The sequence below is a fragment of the Phaethon lepturus genome, unplaced genomic scaffold (genome assembly GCF_000687285.1).
Source record: "Phaethon lepturus isolate BGI_N335 unplaced genomic scaffold, ASM68728v1 scaffold21675, whole genome shotgun sequence".
In the NCBI taxonomy this organism is placed as follows: Eukaryota; Metazoa; Chordata; class Aves; order Phaethontiformes; family Phaethontidae; genus Phaethon; species Phaethon lepturus.
The window spans coordinates 1-15,160 of NW_010542916.1; the positions used below are offsets into that span (position 1 = coordinate 1).

At 45.7% G+C, this 15,160-nt stretch overlaps 1 protein-coding gene across 1 annotated transcript; it reads left to right on the plus strand.

Annotated features, from left to right (window-relative positions):
- Positions 1 to 4: 4 nt before the first annotated feature.
- Positions 5 to 10,018, plus strand: SLC19A2 (solute carrier family 19 (thiamine transporter), member 2; the record flags this gene model as incomplete). Its single annotated transcript, XM_010288206.1, has 6 exons — positions 5 to 76; positions 178 to 783; positions 3,926 to 4,148; positions 8,406 to 8,598; positions 9,527 to 9,668; positions 9,893 to 10,018. Coding segments are annotated over 6 exons (1,362 nt in total), but the record flags the coding sequence as incomplete, so codon positions are not given.
- Between the last annotated feature and the right edge of the window lie 5,142 nt (positions 10,019 to 15,160).

Consider the following 15,160-nt stretch of genomic DNA (forward strand, 5'->3'; position numbering starts at 1 on the left):
CTGCAGCGTGCGGCCCTCGGAGCCCTTCCTCACCCGTTACCTGCTGGGGCCGCACAAAAACCTCTCCGAGACCCAGGTACCGCGGCCCTGGGCACCTCGCACCCCTACCTGGGCGTGTTGTGTTTTGCTCACAGTACGTGGGTGCTGGAGGTTACCACTGTCCTCTTCCCCCTCCAGGTGTTCAACGAGATTTACCCGGTGTGGACTTACTCCTACCTGGCACTGCTATTCCCGGTGTTCCTGGCCACGGACTACCTGCGGTACAAGCCCGTGGTCCTGCTGCAGGGCCTGAGCCTCATCGTCACCTGGTTCATGCTGCTGTACGCCCAGGGGCTGCGGGCCATCCAGTTCCTCGAGTTCTTCTACGGGATAGGGACGGCCACCGACGTTGCCTATTACTCTTACATCTACAGTGTCGTCGATGTCAACCTGTACCAGAAGGTCACCAGCTACTGCCGGAGTGCCACCCTGGTGGGCTACACAGTGGGCTCGGTGTCCGGGCAGGTCCTTGTGTCGGTGGCAGGATGGTCCCTCTTCAGCTTGAACGTTATCTCCTTAACCAGCGTCTCCATTGCCTTTGGCACAGCGTGGTTCCTGCCCATGCCACAGAAAAGCCTTTTTTTTCATCACGTCTCAGGTCAGCCGCTCAGCTGGGAAATGAAGGTCATGGATTGTAAAAACGGATCGGCTGTCCAAGATCATCCCAGTGTGCAGAGGGCAGGTGGCTGGGAGGATGAGACAAAAGTTCCCTTAAATGGGGAGGGTCATTCAGCAGAGAAACAGGTGAGTTGTGCCCTGGGTTTATGTAAGTAGAATATGCAGTACTGATGTGGTTGTCGCGCATGCATGTATGTATGCATGCCTATCTGCATATGTATATATACACACACACAGCAGTAGAGAAGTAATATCCAACAGCAAGAAGTATTCCTTTGCTTATCCTGCTTCAGGAAAATGTATTCCTGGCTTCCTTTTGCAGCCTGTTAGGCTGCTCCTTTGTTTTTCTGAAATTGTTCTGCATGTCTCACGGGGCTGTGATTAAAATTCTCTGGGCATCAAATTGCTGCTCAACAAAGCACGGGACATCTGTGGGGCACTAAAAATTGTGTGTATATCCAAATTCTGTGTGTGCTTCCGGATGCACCCTACAACTTAGAGAAAGGAGGCAATTATTCCTGCACTTACATTCTGGAAACACTCGTTACTTCAACTGTTGCGCAAGTTGTGCAGTAATAAGCTGTGTAGTAATTGAGTTTTGTCTTATGATCCTGGAAGGAAGCTGGTCCGGGAGGGAGACTGCAGTAGTCCTTGAGAGCACTTACAGGCTGACATTGATTAGTTATAAATGGACAGAACACAGATAAATTGCAGGAAAGAGCTCTGCATAATGATGGCTTAACGCAGTCCATGAGAGCACCAAGGTAGTGCCCCGACTTGCGGCTTTTGCAGGCTACGTAACCTCTAACAAAGTCACTTGTGTGGAAACAAGCGTGCAGGCGCCCTTGTTCGGTGGTGGGATGTGTCGGGTCCCATGAGGTGACGAGTGGGCGGCCTCCAATTTGAGGCCTGATGCGTGTGTGTGGCTGCTTGCTGGGCAGGTCTCTGCCATGCTGCTGCAGGTAATGCAGATGTATGGAGAGCCTGTTGCGGCAGGGGGGTTCGAGGGCCTGGGGAGAGGTCGGCCTTGCTCCTCGGTCAGGAGGAGGTTGTGCTCGTTCTGAGAAGAAGCTGGGAGGCAAGTGCAGCTGTTGCTTTAGTCAACTCATGGGTATTTCATTTAGCAAGTAAACCCCAGTTAGTTGGGCTGGGGGAGGCAGCATCCGGGGCTGCTTTCAGCCTTCTTTGGCTACAGCTGGGAATTAAAGGTATTAACATTCCAGGGACCTAATCCTGCCCCATCCAGCACAGTCTTGTGTGAGCAAAAGTATTTTTAACTATGATGTACTTGCATGCTGAAGGGTATTTGTTAAGACAAATTCATGCCAATAATGACTAAAGCATGAATATCACTTATCTGTTCCTTCTGTTTATCTTACTCCCATCCTGTGAGAGCAAGGGTGGTTCCAAACTAATGGTGAAAATTTTAAAAAGGGAGCAAGTACACTTGCGTAACTCTCCAGGGTTCAGTTACACCAGGTGCTAAAAGCTGAGAAGCATTGCTGTGTGATGATAGTCCTCACGAAAGTAATGGCAACTGTATTTCACGAACATGAATGAGTGGCTGTACGAGCAATTGTACTGAAGCAGGATTTCCAGGCGGTGGGAGGGCGGGTGGACTTTTCTGTCTTATCAGGCATATGCTTGGGTTGAATGTGCCAAATCAGTTTTTGCAGTGTATGTGATGGTTCCCTTCCCTGTTTTTCCTGCACCAAAACTTGAGCTTTGTGTGAAACCTTCTGTGTGGGAGTTAAGTTGCTGAAGTCGCGTTGCTGCGGGCTGACCTCTTCCCAAGTTGTTCTGTTGGGCTTTGGAGGGACAGTGTCCATGTGCGGAGCAAGCGTTTTGCCATTGGCAAAGCATCAACAGGACTGTGTGGTGTTTAATGAAGATGCTCAGAAATCAGCGATGCTTCAAGGAGTGGAAAAAAAGGAGTTCAGAATGCAGTTAGGCTATCGTCTTTGGGGGTTTTAATAGAAAGATCTTAAAATGTGTTTTATTGCTTATGGAGAATAGTCTTTCGCAGGCACATACTGCACAATTCCCCATGGAAAGGGCATGCTGCCAAGAGCCTGAAGTTGCTGTTGCTGACTGGAAGCTGCTCCGCAACTGGATGTACAATAGCACAATGTGCAATAGCTCAGTCCTGTCACAGGGCTCTGTTTCGCAGCGGGGATTCCAAGCTCAAGGTGGCTAGAGATGGTGGGTGGGCCCTGGGGATCGTCCCAGTCTCATATGAAGTAGTCACTGCTCTGACTTACATGAGAAGGGTCTTGCCTGTCTACAAAGACTCTGTGTGTGTATGTGTAGCAAACATAATTAGCAGCTCTGTCTACAAAGTAAAGATAAGTTCATTTTTTTCTGCTGCTGTTGGCATAAAGTAGTCAGGAGCAGGACTGTAGCAGCCTGTATATAAAAGGCAGTTTTCATTTGTCGTCATCCCCTGTTGCTGGATCTGAGCTATCTTCAAAGTTTTTTCAAATAACTTCATGGGTCTGTCCCTTTTGTGCTCTTTCTAGAAAGATTTGGAGGGGAAAGCTTTATTTTTATCTATCTCATTACATTTGTCAGAGCGCTTGTATATGCAGGAGCTGCTGTTTGCGATAGTAATGTCTGGTGAAAGCAGCTTCCATTTCTCTTCAGATCCTCAGGCAACATCTGTCACCTTCAGAGCCTTGGTGAACATTAACAGGGGTAGAGTGCAGCATAATGAGATCGCTTCTTTGAGTATTTATAATCCCTGAATCCTACTACCAAAGAAAATTGACTTCTTTGTGGGGGAAAAAATATGCATCCAGTGGGTTTCACAATCTCTGCGCTACTAAATTTGATTTAATTTGGATCAGGACTTATGAAAAGTGTCAGTGATGCTTTTGCCTTCATGATTTGAATGACTGGCTTCTCATGCTGTCTTGTCAAAGTGGATATTGTGTCACATTCTCCTGTGTCTCTTCTCTCTGGTACCCTTCACTTGCTCACGTAGTACTTCCAACAGCTAATAGTTTCTGCTCTCTGTGTGAAAGAACCAGAGCGTGAGGGGTGCTTGGGACTGAACCCTTCCTCTGCATGTAAGGGAACAGAGACCAACTGCTGGGACTGTGGCATGGGAAAGCTTTTTATTTGTTACTCTGTGGGGTTTCTGTCCAAGAGTGGTATTGTCAGTCACCAGTGATAAGACCACTGGAAAGGGACAATTTTGTGGAGCAGTGTGAAGTATTTATAAACATGGAATAACATTTCTCTCCTTTTCCTTCTCCAATCTATGCAGGAGCAGAAAGTAGACATTGTAAAGGTGCTCAAAGATCTCTGGCAGGACTTCCTGCAGTGCTACTCCTCCCAGACCATGCTCTGCTGGTCGGTGTGGTGGGCACTGTCCACCTGCGGCTACTTCCAGGTCATCAACTACGCTCAGGGCCTGTGGGAGATGGTGCTGCCTTCTCACAGCACAGAGATCTACAATGGCGCTGTGGAAGCGGCCTCAACGCTGCTAGGTAAGCTGCTGACGTAGCTCCTGCTCTGCTGTGAGAAATGCCTTGTGTCCCTCAAGGTCACCAGAGCATGGTTGGTAAGTGCCTTGTGTTCCCCTGTGCATGCAGGAGAGGCAACCTCAGCATTCAGGGTGAGTCTTCAGTGACGTGCACAGGTACGGTACTCAGTGTTGAGTTTGTTGGTGTATGCAGCCCTGATTCCTGTAATCAGTGTGTAGGTGTTTAAAGGAGTCTCCCAAGTCAATCTTCATTCCGAGATATTTGGCAGAAGCCTCTAGGCTGACTGTGTGTTCTTGGCTGTCACTGTAGCAGTGGGGTTAAGCTTGTTTTAAGTTAAAGTCAAACTAAGAGTCATATGGGTTTATTGCTTTTTTTTTTTTCCTCTGGCAGTGTAGGGAACATATGAAGGTTTCCTGTATGCATGCAGTGAGCCACCATGTAGTCACTTCTGCACTGTTAAGCAGAAAAGCTATTAAGATGAAAGAAGTTGCTTGACTTGAAAGGGCCAGGTAGGTCAGTCAACACAAACATCTGTTTATTAAGTTGTTTAATACTGTTCCATCACCAGAACTAGAATAAAACCTTTTTAATATAGGGAACATATGAAGGTTTCCTGTATGCATGCAGTGAGCCACCATGTAGTCACTTCTGCACTGTTAAGCAGAAAAGCTATTAAGATGAAAGAAGTTGCTTGACTTGAAAGGGCCAGGTAGGTCAGTCAACACAAACATCTGTTTATTAAGTTGTTTAATACTGTTCCATCACCAGAACTAGAATAAAACCTTTTTAATATAGCTGACATACACTTGCAGAGGCTCTCTAGGTGTTGCTGCAGTACATTCCTTTTCTTTGATGGAGCCATTGTTCCACCATCTGCTGTGGACATCACCTACTTGGGAGCAAAAGAAACCAAGGTACACAAACAAGGAAGGTTTAGTACTTTCTTGGGCATGCTTAGCACCCTCTTGGCGTTCAGTGGGAAGTGGTGACTGTTTTATAGTTCTAAAAGCTGGTCTACCATCCAGTGTTTGTTGGGTTTGAAACTGTTGGCAACTTGATTCTGAAGACTTTGGCTATTAAGTAGTCTTTGGTGTGCTAAACCTGCATTTTAATAGCATGCAGTCATATACTGCTGCTCTACTCTACTGTGATGCTGTGGCTCTTATTTCTTGTTTGATTTGGCTTCCTTTACCATCCTGCCTTGGTCCCAAGAAAGAAAGAACTGGTATCAAGGGAAAGACGATCCATAGCGTGCCCAAATGTGGGCAGATTTAAAAAAAAAAATTTTTTTCAAACCTATTATGAACATCTTTGATATCAAGGTCCTTTTTTTAAAGGCCTGTGAACAATGGACCTATTGGAAGAAAAGGTAGTTGGCGCTAAACTCATGCAAAACTGAAGTTTTTCGTTTCCCTCTTCGATGTTTTTTTTTTTTCCCCCATCTAGTATCATTTTTATAAATGCTTGAATGATTTTGGATGATGTTTTCCGAAAGTAAATTAGCTGCTGTCCCTGAACAAAAAGTCCTTCTGGTTGACACAGATCCATTGCTTGGAACAAGTGAAACTTAGTGAAGTAGTAATCTCAACTAAAAGCTTGAACTGCATAACAAGACTGGAAGGGACCTGTTAAGGATGAGCATCCAGTGCACTTCCATTTGCACTAGGAAGTACCTAGTGACTTCCTAGGCACTAGTGCAAATGCTTTGACTTCTGATTTCCAGTTTGAATTTATTAATGAGCAGTTTATATATCTCTGACTTCACGCCAAGGTTGTATTTTAGCACAAAATTATCTCATCCTAGCCTATCTCTAGATACCTGTTGTTTGTTCTGGACCAAAGAAACCAAGCTTTTCTAGTTGTTCTTTGGTAAAGTGTGTGAGCCAACACAGGCAGAATGCAGGAACAACCACAAAACCATGGATGAAATGCAAAGAGTAGATTTATTTTTGTTACCTCACAAACTGGGGGATCCCCGAAGCAGCCCCCAGGCACAGGCACACAAGCAGGAACACAGGCACTTGCAGAGCTCGGTCCTTGCTAGTGGATCAACGAACTTGCTGTTTTCGCCTGTATTTCAGGGATTCATGCAGGTGTAATTTACCACTGCACTTTGATCTTCCCCACAGCAGGGCAGGAATCTCAAGTACGTTCAGTAGGGTGCCTCTAAGTCTATCACAGGCCTATGCTATTTAAACACAGATGTTCTACTTGTCCAACACACAATACCAAACAGCAGTGAGTATGATATATGTTTTTTAACACCTCAAGCTGCAAGTCACTTGAGCGTGTTTACAATCCTCCTTGCCAATCTTCTGTTATTTTCCCACAGCAAACCTCTTTGTTCACTTTGTTATCTTACTAGCTGCCCTTTGCACCAAGCCTTGAGTTGCATTCTTTTTGAAGACCAGAGCTGCACTGAGCTTTATTCAGTGAGGCCTCAGACTTGTAGAAGAACATTAATACACTTTTCTTCTTTTACTAGAAATAACCTTTCCTGGTACATCCTGGATCTGATTTGCTATTTTTCATGGCTCTTACTCATTCTGTGCTCAGTTATGAGCAACGTTTGGCAACCTTCATGTCAGGTGCCGCTGCCATCCCTGTCTGTACCCGTGCTGCCCTGCAGAAGGGTTTGAGTCGAGCGTGGTGACTCATGTGGCTGTCAGCTTCCTGTCCCAGGCAAGATAAATAGCATTATTTCTAGTGAAGTCAACCGACTGCTTAGCTGCATCTCTGCATCTTCTTGGAAATGTGGCAATCCAAAATGTGGTTGGGATGTGAAACCACTGAACCAGCTGTAGGTATCTAATTGCAGGACACAGATTGTATATGTCTTCATAATTAGGTGTCTGGCTGATACAACCTTGAGACATGGGGGGAGTATGACTCTGTGAGTGGCCACAAGACCCCCAGAGAGTGAGATGTTGAATGTCTGTTCCCAAATTTCATAACTGCTGTGACAGTAGAAAGAAGGCTCTAGGACTTAGCTGCTTTTTACATGTCAAGGTTTTGCTACTGGGGGAGCCAGACATTCAGAGAGCAAAATGTCATTCAGGTAGTGTCATAGCAGGCACTGGAAAGAAGAGTTCAGAGGGGGAAAATAAATTCCTTTCCCTTGGCATAGCTACCTTTTTCACTAGTCCTCAAGACTGATGTGAGGTCTGACAGGGTTTCAGGCTCGTACTCACTGATGGTATATAAGGAGCCTTCATGTGCTTGAAGGACTTCTAAGATAGCAGGCCAGTGAAGGGCTACAAAGAGCTTAGATACTGCACTGTAGCACTTCTGTACAGTGGTCAAATGCTGAATACAATCCTGTTTTTCAGATATCTCCAGTAAACCTCCCTTTGTCAGTACGCTGTTTATCTAGTTTGCTATGTACAGCAGTGTCGTTATGCTGTTGGTTGCTATTTGTCTTCTTTGCAGAACAAGGCCTATTTCAAATGGAAATTTATTTGGGCTTCTCGGTAGTTACAGCTGTGATAGAGCATGAAACACACCTTGTCTGCTCATTGAGTTGCATGACATATCACATGCTTTCCATGTTGTGATCTGTCTTCTCTCCCCATCCCCTCTTCATAAAATCCAGCAGGAGTTACAAACCTGTTCTGGTTGCAAGGGATTGGTCTTGCACAATCAACAGTGTGTAACTGTAGCTTGTGATTAGGCTGCATCCCCGGAGACATGGATTTGGACCCCTGCTCTTATTCTTACAGCCCAGCATGAAGACAGTAAATGTAGGATTTTCTGCCTCCTGGGAGAGAGCTCTAGCAGCTGTGTATCAAAGTGGGTAGTGTCTTTCTTGTATCCCCTGCTAAAGCACCACAAAATAATTAGCTGAGTGCTTTTGAGAACCGTGGTTTGCATTTCTCTGTAGCCCAATTGATAACACTGCTACAGTCAGGCACAGAGGGCTGAGTGGCAGTGGTCTGAGTCCTGGAGCTGTTGTGCTTCTGAAGCCAGAGAGAAGACTTCAGAGGCAGTCAGCATTGACCTCTTTGGATTTTGGGGGCTTGTTTTTGTGTTTGTTTGGTTTTATGTTTTTGGGGTTTTTTGTTCCTGTAAAAGTGAATAGGAGTTTACAGCCGGTTTCCAGGTGAGAGACAGGTCAGGAAGGAGAGCTGCTAAGGGGTGTGCACATTAGTGTCCTCCACTTCAATCATGTTTGGCTATTAGGGGCTGCACAGCTCCTGATACACAGTCTCCAAAGTTCTCCAATTGCAATTACTAACAGTTATGCTTTCCTTCCCCTCACAGGAGCTGTTGCAGTGTTTGTTGTGGGTCACATAAAAACATCCTGGGCAATGTGGGGTGAAGTGGCACTTGCCTTGTTCTCCTTTCTTATTGCTGCTGCTGTGTACATCATGGACACGGTTCGTAATATCTGGGTGTGCTATGCATCATATGTTGTCTTCAGAATTATCTACATGCTGCTAATAACGATAGCAACGTGAGTATCTTTTTACGTCAATTCCTCTCAAGGTTACAGCTGCTGTGAAAGCTGGCATATTTCCCATGTAACTTGAGCCTTGCCTACCAGGAATCTGGAAATCAAGTTGCAAGGGCTTCTATTGTGATTCAGGTTGGAAACTGAGACACAGAAATATATTTGTCTGGCAGCCTGCCCAAGCTTAAAAGTCTTATGACACTAAAGTGACTATTTCTAAATATTAGATAGCCCTGCTTGCCAGGGGAATGTTTTTCATAAACATGACTGGAGTGAAGTATTTGCAGATGAGGAGAGGACAATCCTTTGCCTGTGTTGTAGGGTCAACTTTCCCTAGCCTGTAAGAAGGAAAAGTTCTTCAATATTATTTGTCACTTTGGGGAGGAAAACACAGCTGTTGTTGAACCACACATACATAATTGCTACAAGATAGCTCAAGCACAGTATGAGAGGAGATCATGAGGCTGGTAACTGCAAAAGGAGTTTTGGTCAGAAGGATGTGGGAGGCTATGGACCACACTGCAAGTAGGCTGATGCTTTGAGATTGCCCACAGCTCTCTGGGATCAGAGCACGTTGCATCTTCTCTGGGTGACAAGGTGCTTTAGCTGCATCGGACAGGAGCACTGCTTCAAGTAAGAATGAAACTCACAGAGGTCCCAAAGGGTGTTTTAGCTGTTTAGATGTCTGTGTGGGCTTCTTCTAGCCTCTATGCTAGTCTGTCATAGAATCACAGGATCATTAAGGTTGGAAAAGACCTTCATGATCCTATCTAGAGAAGTACACTGTCAGTGTGAGGTTAGCTGTGGAAAATACTGGACCAGTCTGTGTAATGCTTCAGGCTGCATAGCTGTCTTGTCCAGACATGTTCCCTCTATTCTTGTACTTCCCTGCTTTTTGCCTGTCCTTATATTTCTGGTCATCCCTTTCCAGGTTCCAGATCGCTACAAATCTCAGTGTGGAGCGGTATGCCCTGGTGTTCGGGGTCAATACTTTCATTGCCTTAGCACTTCAAACTTTGCTCACTTTGATTGTTGTGGATGCCAGTGGGCTTGGGTTGGACATCTTCACCCAGGTATGACAGACTTTCCTTGCTTTACTAATGGGAGGGAGGAAAGTAAACCAAGATGTAAAGCTTCTCAGCTACCTGTTTCTGGGTCTAGGGTTTGCTGACAGAAGTAATCACTGATTCCTGATATTTTAGAAGAGGAGGGGAGCTCATGTATTAACCTTCTTACAAATTTGGTAACTGCTTGGTTTAACCACTTTTTTTTTTGTTTTCTTTCCCCTTCTCTGCAGTTCATGATTTATGCCTCTTACTTTGCGGCCATCTCACTGGTGTTCTTGGGCAGTGGCATATATAGTATTATGAGAGCTTACAGAAGACAAGAACAGATGCAGCGCAGATCTCCTGAAAGCCAGTAGTGCACCAAGTGAAGACTCTCAGTGGCTAGGTCTGTTTTTTAATCTCTGCCTTTTCTTCACAAGGCAGTCACCTTAATGGTATTTGATCTGTATTTATACTATATTAGTAGCACATTTTAGAAGGTAAATGTATTGGCTCTTACATGAGTAAGAACAAATAACTTCTTTCTAAAATGCCTTTTGTTCTTCTGTTGCCTATATGGAATGTACAGCAAAGAACAGTAAGTTTTCTCAAAGAATTAAAGCCTTGGGAGGTTTTAGTCTAAGGCTGTGCACCTGGAGGCTGCCATTGAAAAGGCAGCTTCATGATTGTCTAGTCAGCTGCTACTCTCTCTCTCTCACTGAGGTGCTGCTGCAGGGCAGAAGTGAGGGCAGACTAATAGACCTCTCTGGAGAGCTGCAGACCTGGGACAGGAGGTGGCCTTAGGCCTGTGCTCTGCAGTGGGGCTGTCCTGTGCCTGCCCCGTGATGCTGGATGCTCTTTTTTGAGGACTAGTACACTTAGGTTTCTGCATGTGCACATGCTTTATTGAGTTGCTTGTACTGTTTCTGCTGTTCCTGTCTGTCACCCCTGCTGACAGAGTTTTACCATTGCTGATCATGGTGCTTCCCCAAAAACTTAACTGTGTTCTGAGGCAACTTGTGATGCTGGTGAATTGGCTATATCAGCAGTGCTACTCGTGCCATGAAGGCCTGTGCCCAAGGGACTGTAAAGCTGGAAGGGAAGCTTAGAGGGAGTTTAAGTAGGAAAAAATGCTAATCTGAGGGACCCTTGGACATCCTTGCCTTTGCCCTTTAGGACTGCAGATTCCTGCATTACAGGAGTCACTGCCTCGCAACCCTGGGGGCTGGGCTATTTCAGTGGGATGGTAAGTGTTCGTATCGCACTGAAAAAGAAGGTCACTTGCAGGATTTTAAGCTCTCCTTTGTAGTCTTGGAGACTCATGACTGCAGTGACTAAATGGACACCTTCACTTAAGGTAGTTATCAGGATGAATGCTGAGGCTTTGAAAAATGCTGATTTCTTGTCTGTCAGTTCTTCCTTTTTTAAAATGCCTTTGTGCTTCTGGTCAGTCTCTGCCCACTCTCTACCTCTCTTTTTCTTTTCCACCTAAGCAAGGACGACGAATGTTGGGAGCAGACAGTTCTTTTATTTTGTCCAGTCTAAGCAATTTGGGACTTGCCTCATACCTGGTTTTTAAAAAGAATGTATTCTTTCCAAATTGCTTCAGCACTGGGAAGGAGTTGCACAGAGTTGTCCTGGGCTTGGGTACCTGGATACTCAGGCACCATGACCGGCACAGGAACAGATCTCTGCAGTGTACTGTGCACATGGGTTATAGGCTGTCCCTGTTGCTGTGCAGGTCGTGGTGAGTAAGCATATAGAGAACTAGCAAGGGAGAAGGTGCGAGGCAGCATGCTTCCCTCCACACCTTCTCTCTCTGTGCTGGTTAGACCCTCTTCCAGTCAGAGCCTGAAGAAGCAGCTTTGGTTCATTGCTTGCTTTTAGTGCCATGGAGACATCATGGTATTGGGGTTGGGAAGGCTTTTCTCCCCTGGCTGGGACAGGCACAGCCTTTCTCATCACTTCTGTAAGCCTCAGCCTTTACCACACAAGGTGAATGATTAATGTGTTTGGGATGTGCTGCCTGGGGAGCCATTCAAGGCTGGCTGCTCAGGGGAACCTGCTCCCCAAAGCTGCTCTGTGTTTGCAGCCTGCCTCCTAGAACATCCCCCTAAATGTAGGGGCTCAGCTGTACTGGCATTTACACATGTAAACTTAACTGCCTTATCCTGAAATGGAAACTTGAAACCACCCATGTATATATTCCTTTCTTTACTTTTTTTGTTTTTTAAAATAAATAAAATATAAAACCATGAAATGCTAGCTCATGAGCTGTCCTGGGAAGGGAAGAGTAAGCGCATATCCTGTCCTTTGGGTTCCTTGGCCTGCTGCCATTTGCAGCAAGGCACAAGGAGTGGGTGTACAGCACTCGTATCAAGTCACTGAAAGAAGCAGCTCTATTTTAATCACGTTTTTCATACAGAGAACAAATCTTTGATGGGGAACAACCCAGTTATTTAAAAGCAAGTCAAAAATTAACTAATGAATTACAGCAATAACAATGCTTTTTCTACCAAAGTAATGAAATTGTGGCAACTGCAAGAGAGGCATGCTACCCTGCGTACATCTTCAGGCCTGTTAATGTATGGAAGGCACACCTGGATGCTGTTCAGGTTCCTACACTGTGGTGATGAGGTGACTATAGAGCCTGACTGGAACTGTAGGCAGGGTTACTGATGCTTATGAGATTCAGTCAATGTATTGACATTGCTGGTTTCTAATTGAATAGCTATTTTTGTTAAATAAAAATACTCAGAGATGTCCTGTGTGGCCAGTGTTTGTTTTGTATTTTGATACCATGCTAATCCACAGTGCTGCTGCTGCAGTCAACTAATGCAGGTTGTTCTCAGCATCTTTGTTACAACGAGGAGAAAAAAAAAAAAACACTAGGACAAATCATGAAAAAAACCCCAAGTCTTCAAGAAGATGATAGTTGCTGATTAGTTTGTGTAGGTTTATAGAACTCTGTGCAAAGTGTCTTGGGTTGTGCACCGAGGATTCTTAATTGCTAAGCAGTTCAGAAATATTAGTCAGTAGTTCCAGTGCAGACTGGTCTGGGGCAGGGGAGAAAATTACTCACTGGTGCAGGGTAACTCTGATCAGGAAGCATCAGTCTCCCTGAGCGTGACTGTAAGGGAGAGCTGGTGCAGGTTTGCCATGGAGGAGGACCTTTCTATTCACGTCAACCTAATTACAAAATTGAGGCCTTCAGGAAGAAATGCTGTCAACTCCCCATCCTGGCACACCCCATATTTGACTGCCTTGGAAAGCTCTCCCTGTCTTATGCCTCTAGAAGAGATGGCTTGTACCTGATAGTACAGGCTGGCATGGAGGCGAAAGTGCTCTCTGAATATCTGGTGCCAGTTTGGTGGGGGTGGTAATCCAGCAAGCCCTCTGCACAACATCAAAACCAAGAGAAAATAGGTGGTTGGAGGGGAAAGGGAGGTCTAGGAAAAACTGGTGTTCTTACAAGTGTTCCCTTGAGAGCCTAATTGCTGATGCAGGAGGAATAGGACTCTTGGCATGTCAGGCTTGCTCTGAATTTCATTCATCTACCTTCTCTGGGTGAATACCGTCAGCCATGCAGGGATGCCAGCCTGAGCTTCTTGACAGTGCTGGGGTTTAAAATCTCTTCTTGCATAGGGCAGGAAGGTAACTGGTAGCTCATGTGTGTATAGCATTACCTTTTAAGGTGGATTCAGGCATTTTGTGTCTCTGGTGCTGGTGAAAGGTCCTGCGACAAGAAGCCTGAGGCTGCTCTTGCCTGTGAGCAAAGCAGGTCCACGTGAACCATGGCAATCCTCCTTGCTCCTCCCATTGCATCCTGCCACACCGCATACAGCTGAAAGAGCTGAAAAGGGACACCCAGCTACCGTCAAGGAGCTGAATTCCTGCATTAGCGGAACAGCACAAGGTGCAGTTTGATGAAGATGAGATAAATACTACGCACGGCTGGGGTGTCTCCCTGGGATGCTGTGGCTGTTTCTTTGTTCCAGTTGATGCCAGGGGCTGCTGGAGGTGAGTGTTACTGCCAAATCTGTGTATCCTGCACTGAGCTTGCTATGTTGCTGGTAGCATAATTCCTTGGCTTTAGGATCATTGTTAGGGGGAGAGGCCAGGTGCTGGGCTTGTTCTGTCTAAAAAGTGAGGAATAGTAAGGGCTGCCATAGGTTGCTGTTTCAGGAGCAGCACCCACTGCTGTCCCCCTGGGCTAGCACTGGCTGCGACAGCCCACCAAGGCATGGCAGGGTTACACTCAATCATGCTGTGGCTGCGTGTGTGTGTGAAACAACCGACTGCTCTGGCAGTGCTGTTGGGGAAAGGGAAGGGCTCTGTGCTGAAGTGATGACGTTTTTTTTCTCCATCGGTGTGATCACAGGCAAGTACCAGGAAGCAAAGAGGGATTCAGGTTATGGAAGGGGCAGGAAGCTGGGTGCTCTGGACCCTGTTCCCAGTTACTCTTGACAGTGTCAACTGTTTCCAACACACCATACAAAAGGTGTTAAGGTGCCTGTTTAATGTTGCTCTGGATGTGTTATGCAGCCTTCCTCTGTAAAACATACTTGCTTTGCGTATATCAGTGTTCCCTAAACACAGTGTCTGATAAATTAGTGACACGGAAAAGAGCAACCAACATGTCAGGGCCTGTCCTTGGAGACCTGCATTACTGGACCTGTCCTTGGAGATCTGCACTGCTTGGCTGTTGCAGATCTTTGCTTCCGTTGCCTTTTTTCACAATTGTGATCCGTAGCTCCCTCACAGACAAGAACGTCTGAAAACCTAAATTTAATGACATGTGGGTTAATGATTGCATGCATGAATTTAGGTTGACCTTAAGATATCATTAAATTATCATCAGGCATCACAACTTGATCTTCCAGCAATGGGGCCTAATCCTTGTTTTACAGTCACGCTGATTTGTAATTAGTTGAATAAAGAATCTCTCTGAATAAAAGGGGTAGCACTGGCTTGTAAGATGAAGGATAGTGTTACGATAAAAGCAGAGAATAAAGCTTTGATATTGTCCCCAGTTCCTGCCTGTGAAAAATGGAAAATCAGAAGTTTGGCATCTTGCTTTAAAGAGCTGGACAACTAGATGACCCTGGGTGAGGTTGAAGTTTTTCCAGGTACAGCAGGAACCATTGCCAAGCAGGCACCTGAGTGTTAGTTCAGGTAAATATCAGGGAGCCCTTCCAACCAACTGAAAACAGTGTCAAACCCCATTTCTCTTTCTGGTTGTATGGTGTAGGATTAGCAGAGACCCCAAGGTCATAGAGTCCAACCTCCTCCAGTGATGTGTGGCCTATGATGACAGATGTCTTCAGAGACCTCCTGAACCCCACCTTGAACGGGTTTAGCTTTCTGTCCCATGTTACTTGGAGTGAAAGGGTAACTCTACCCACATTATTATGAGTTATCAACGCTGGCTGAATTTATTCACGGATGTTTTTGCCCATACTTTCTTTCATTAACCTTAACACTTGAAGTGCTGGGGCTGTGCTGCCCTTACAGGTGTG